Genomic DNA, 5929 nt, shown 5'->3' with positions numbered 1-5929 from the left:
CCAGTGAATCTTTCAATAGCGAAAGTCGAGGCTTGAATTTTTTCTTCAGTTCCCCCAGCTTGAGAAATACTGACCGTGTTCTTCCCTTTTGGTTTTTAAACACATGCAATCAAGATCCTGAAGCATTTCCTTAAAGAACTGTCACAGGAGCTAAATCAAAGGATAATCAAGGCAGTGTCTACCAAGAGGTGGAAGCGGTCCATTCAAGAGCAAAGGTCAAGCAGCGAGGCCCGAGATGGAGGCAGAGAGGATGATGTGGAGTGATGATGTGGAGTGATGAAGCGGCTGGGGACTTTGAATCCAGAGAGGGAGAGGGACTGTGTGCTGAAGAATGGGGGGTGTGGGGGTAGGGGAGTGTAGGGGGCGGGTTTATAGGGTATACCCTTTGGTAGGTTGATGATGCAGGGGGGGGATTGGAACCATGGCAATGAAACGATATACGATAGAATGAATGTAAAACTAAAGTTCTCTCATGTAAACTATAATTTACAATAAACAACAACAACAGAGCAAAGGTCATAGCACTGTTTTGGGAATGCTGAAAACATTGTACTTCTTGAGTTTCTGGAGGATTAGAGAATAACCAGAGTGTTCTGAGAAATTTAGCCAAAACATCAGCAGACAACACCCCAAACAGTCCTTCTCCCACACAACAATCCTCCTGTTCATTCCTCTCATCTAACCAGGGCAATTCTGTGAGACTTTCCTTGGGAAATCCTTAGGCATACACCTTACAGTCCTGATGTGGTTCCTTCTCACTTGTTTCCGAATCTTAAAAATCTTTTCCAGGGCTCCCATTTTCTCTTCAGTTAACAACATCAACGTGGACTCAGTGCAGAGCAGGACTCAGGTGTAGGGCAGACTAAGTGACAGGATCACTGCTTACAGAAGTATCATGAACTTGATGGTGTTTATGTTGAGAAATAACGTTTTCAAATTTCTTTTCTTTTTGTCTTTTAATCCCATTTTCCCACAAACTTTTTGAAGACCTCTCACATCAAAGCACATCAAAATCAAAAAACACACATCAAAATCCCATTCTACCTAGCACTATGCTTAAGAACTGTAGGTTCAAAACCTTTCCCAACACTCACCGTTTTCACAATTCCTCCCCCCTCCCTCACTGCCCCTGCCATTCTTCCCTCTAAGTGAAGTACTAAACTTCCTACCACACCAATCAGATACAACAGACGGTCTGGGTCTGTTTCTATGCTGGCCCCCTCCCTCTCCCTTCTTCTCCCCAACTTATTCTCTCTCCACCTTGAAAACAGCAAGCCCTACATCTATATTCCCACTTTGGACCCAAAATATGACATAGGGAGTCTAAGACAAGATGGGGTGAGCCCAGCTGAGCTGCAGAGGCCCAAGAAGTAAATCTGCTGTACTAAGTCACTGGAATCTGGGGGTTATATGCTGCTGCACGAGTCCTGGTGTGGCGCTGAGGGTTAATGCGCTGGACTGCAAAGTCGGATTGAACCTCAAGGTTGGCAGCAGTTCAAGCTCACAAGACACTTCAGAAGGCCTATATAGGGTCATATGAGTCAGAACTGACTTGATAGCACTAACAGTAACATGTTGTTACAGCCAAAGCTATTACATTAAATGACCTCAGTCTCGTTACTTAATTTCTGAGCTTGCCCGCGTCCTCTGTAAAACGGTGAGAATCACCTACCATAGGTATGTAACACATGATTTCATCTATGTAGAGTGCTTCATACAACTACTTGGCACAGAGACTCAGTGGCCACAGCCATCCAAATTCCTCTGGCCTGATCTAGCAGACAAGCCAAGTTCTAACGTTATCTCTCTATACATCAGATTCTCCTTGAAGCCCTATAAAGGGTTGCTCGCTATGAGATTCGATGGCATTTAATAACATCAGACTCTAGATGACAGACTAAAGTGCAGAGGCTTTCAATGAGCCAGACGTGAGTTTTCGATACATTCTTAATAAGTGGTTGAAGGTACCAGAAATGTGAGCCCCATTAAGGAGGAGTATGAAGATACGGATTTTGAGCAATAACTGTATTCTCAGATCTATAAACCTGGTACCTAATATATACATCACCTATTAACACGTTGAAAATCAAGAGTTTACTTCAAAGACCAGCTATCTGTATGTATTCTATCATAGTTAAAGGGGTGTGTGTGCCAGTGAACGAGGACCCTTGAATTATGAGGGAAGTTTCATCTGTGAGAATTTTAATAGGCGAATGAAGCCAACCAGGAGTCCTGGTGACACCGGAGGTGAAGTGACTGACTGCTACGCAAAAGGTCAGAGGTTTGAAATCACTAGCCACTCTGTGAGAGAAAGCTCCCACAGGCTACTGCCCTAGGATTAGACAGTCCCATGGGGGAACAGTCCTTCTCTGTCCTGTAGGGTCAGCAGGAGTTAATTCCAACAGTCCATCTTGATGAGAAGCCAGCACACTTTACATCTAAAACGCTCAATGGCAACAAAATCATTTTCATGATTTCCTGCTTTCCATTTTTGTTCATGCTTAAGAATCGCTACCAAAGCACAGGCTTTGACCCCAGCACCATCATGCAACGCTCCCAGTACAAAGACACACTTACGTCTCACCTGCTTTCTCCTCTCCTTTGATGGTTTCTATCGATGTCCAAGGAGAACAGGGATCACCTTACAGTGACCCATTTCAGAACCAGATCTCCAGGAACGCACTTGATTTCATACCAGGAAATGCTGACAGACCTGCCTCTCTCTACAATGCTTTCACTCACTAGATACAAGTCTTTTCAAAGCCAGAAAAGCTACTAAATTTCCAAGATAGGAAAATCCACAGGGACTCATTTGCTTCCTTTTGTTTTCATTAGTCTATTCATGGTATTAAATATCAATTTTAAGAATTTTTCAAGACAACAGCAAATATTTGATCACTGAACCATCATGCATTTTTTAATCTTGGAATACACTTTTCCTAATAAATTCTACTGATTAGTAAACTGTCTCAATCAGTTGAAAAGCTGACAATTATTCCTATCATATAACTAAAAAATAACTCATGACCATACACCTGAGAAAATGTCCCCCAGTTAGTTCCCCATCACTACGAATTACCTGTTAACCTTGAGATGCACAAGGAAATTTATAAATTTGCTAATTTAAAGCAGCCAATCAAACGAAACTCTATTTAGCAATCTAGACTCTGTCATTCATCATGCCAACGAGCTGAACTGAAGCACTGTTCTGGAGGGAAAATTCTCATTTTGCTTTAAAAAGCTTGTATCATATACTTGTTGTTGTTGTTGTTTAGTGCTGTCGGGTCAGTTCCGACCCATAGCGACCCTGTATAGGGTTTCCAAGGAGCAGCTGGTGAGCTTGAACTGCCGACCTGGCAGTTCAAACGGCTTTGCAGTCTGGCGCATTAACCTACAGCGCCACACCAGGGCTCCTGTATCATATACTTAGGTCTCACCAAAATACACAATGACAACAAACGGCAAAGATTAAGAACTGGATTAATTTTTCCAAAAGAGAAGCAAGTCCCAACCAAAAGTATAAAAGTATAATTGTGACAGCAGTCACTCTTGACGTATCACTGAGATGTACTGTAGGGAGACGGGACTTCGCAAATTCACAAGTTCTGCTCTATTAATCATCAAAGCTAGGCTCAAATGTTTCATTAGCCTGGCTGTCACAGCTTTAGGAAGAGGCAAGCATTCCCTCACTTCCTGAGAATCTAAGTACTGTAGTATTTATATTTAGTACTTAGGATTAACCTGCTAATAGTAGATTGCATCTATCAATTACAACAGTTCCAAGGAACTGATTGGAAGCCCTGTTAACCAAGTCAACTTAGCAGACACATACTATTTCCTAAGAAAGTCCACTCATCATTTTTTAATGCCTACAGATGCCTTAACTCTCTTTTTCCTTTAAATTGCTTTAGACGTTTTATTGGGCCAGAATTCCTTTCCCCCCAAAAGGTACCAGTTAGTAACATTTTACTGGATTCAACTGAGCAATCACCAGTCCCTGCAGCACCTCCCACATTTATAGTTACCTTCTCCAACCTCTCAAAGTATTCCCTGAGGAATGCCATGGGCCTCTCGGGCCGCGCGGTGCACAACTGCACAATCGAGTCCTTGAGCAGCGCCTGGATGTTGTGCTTCTGGACGTAGAGCTCACATTCCCGCAGACTGCGCTCCTCCTCACTGGTGCTGCCGGACGCCATGGTTTTCACTACAAGAGAAAGCAGATGTGTGTGGTAAACGAGCTAGACTAGGCAAACCCCAATTTGCCCTCTGACTTGCATAATGCATTAGACAAGTGATTCCACAAGGGATCATTTTCTTTCCCACTAAATAGATTTTTTTTTAAAGGGGAGGTGGGCCCTAGAGTATAAAGTATGTAAATCTAGAGCATTCTTCCAAAAAGTATTCACTGAGTTCCTCCAAGCAGGAGCTGGTTGGATTCCCGTAGGCAGCAAAAGGAGAGGCAGTCACCTGGGCTCCTGGGCGGAAGTCAGAGCCACTATCCCCTGCAGAGGCGGGCTGCTGAGAAGTCAGGCCCCGGAGGGAATTTCATTCAGTCCTCCCCAGCAGAAGACATCACCATGACGTGCGAAGTATGTAAATGGTAAACAGGGCTGAGAATTACAAGGACACCCAAGTCCAACTGGCATTCCCTGCACGTAACTCCGGTCCCACAGGGACGTCCTAAAGTTACACAGCAAACCACTGGAGCAAAGGATTGATTAGTCAAAGGCTAAAGCAATCAGAAAGTTCAAAACATAAGGAACTCTAAAAGCAAGCTTTAATTCCCGAACCATTTACTAGAATCCAGCCCTAAAAGACAACACACTCACCTAGCGGTGAGAGGGAAGATTTTTAGAAGCAAGCAAACATACACACTCACAAGCAACACACACACAGGAACCACACTCACCGATTTACCAAGTAAACTGTGAAGATTTGGTGATTTGGACAGGAAAATGTCAAGCCATTTTTTCATTTAAAATGTTCAGGTAAATTCTAAACTTACACTAATGTCTCATTGTTGTTAAGTGCCAGTGAGTCGATTCCAACTCACAGCAACTGTATACCGTTTTCAAGGCTTTGAACCACCAACCTTGAGGTTTAGCAGTCCAGATCATACCCTACGGCACCACACCAGGACATTTTATAGAGAAGATAAAATATATTCAACACTTTGCTGTTGTTGACAAGTGCCACTGAGTCAGTTCTGACTGGCAGAGACTCTGTATAAGGTTTCCTGGGAGTGGTTGGCGGGTTTGAACTGCCGCCCTTGTAATTCAAACTGCCCTTGTGGTCCAGTGCAGTATCCTGAAGTGCTATACCATATACCAGGGCTCCCAACAGATTTTAGAGGGCTCAAAATAATCTTGATGTGAAGTAACTAGAAATATAATAAGCAGCTAAGCTTAGCCTGCATTTAAAAGCTCAGTAATTCAACATCAGGGTCATCAACTATCTTCCACCCAACTCTTAATTACTAAGCAATGAATAAAAAAATAAAAATAAAAAAGCCATGTTCCCCCCTCCATTATGCAAGCAAATTCAACAGGAAATCAGACTTTTCCAATTATAAGGTACACAGAACCTAGGTGATGAAATGGTTCATTTAAAGGGTTAAAAGAGAGCAGTACGGGGATGGCGTTATTTTGAAGTGTTACAGTTACTCATTTTGTTTTGATAACTTTCCTGACAAAGGTCACTAACACGTAGATTCATTAACAGACCCTGAGAAAAATCTGTGACACCATGACAAACGCATAAATTAGAGGCCATGGAAAAAGATTCATGCTGCTATTTCAGAAACAGGCACCCAAAAAGACAAGTGAAAACTTTATTCACTTTCGGAGATAGGTGTATCAGTCACTTTTCCAAGTCAGTCATCACCTCCACAGGAGCTAATACAGCCTGTGCCATTTTCTTTCTGCAAATT

General features: G+C 42.7%; 1 protein-coding gene across 1 annotated transcript in view; it reads right to left on the bottom strand.

Moving 5' to 3' along the window:
• The window catches only part of PRKAR1A (protein kinase, cAMP-dependent, regulatory, type I, alpha), a 22394-nt gene extending 18197 nt beyond the window's left edge, over nucleotides 1–4197 (bottom strand). The window contains exon 1 of the mRNA XM_006833607.1: nucleotides 4026–4197. Within this exon, the coding sequence (XP_006833670.1) occupies nucleotides 4026–4196 (171 nt within the window). The 5' untranslated portion in view covers nucleotide 4197. The remainder of the gene's footprint in view (nucleotides 1–4025) is intronic.
• Between the last annotated feature and the right edge of the window lie 1732 nt (nucleotides 4198–5929).

This window comes from Chrysochloris asiatica, unplaced genomic scaffold (genome assembly GCF_000296735.1).
Source record: "Chrysochloris asiatica unplaced genomic scaffold, ChrAsi1.0 scaffold00007, whole genome shotgun sequence".
In the NCBI taxonomy this organism is placed as follows: domain Eukaryota; kingdom Metazoa; phylum Chordata; class Mammalia; order Afrosoricida; family Chrysochloridae; genus Chrysochloris; species Chrysochloris asiatica.
This window is presented reverse-complemented; position numbering and strand designations above follow the sequence as displayed.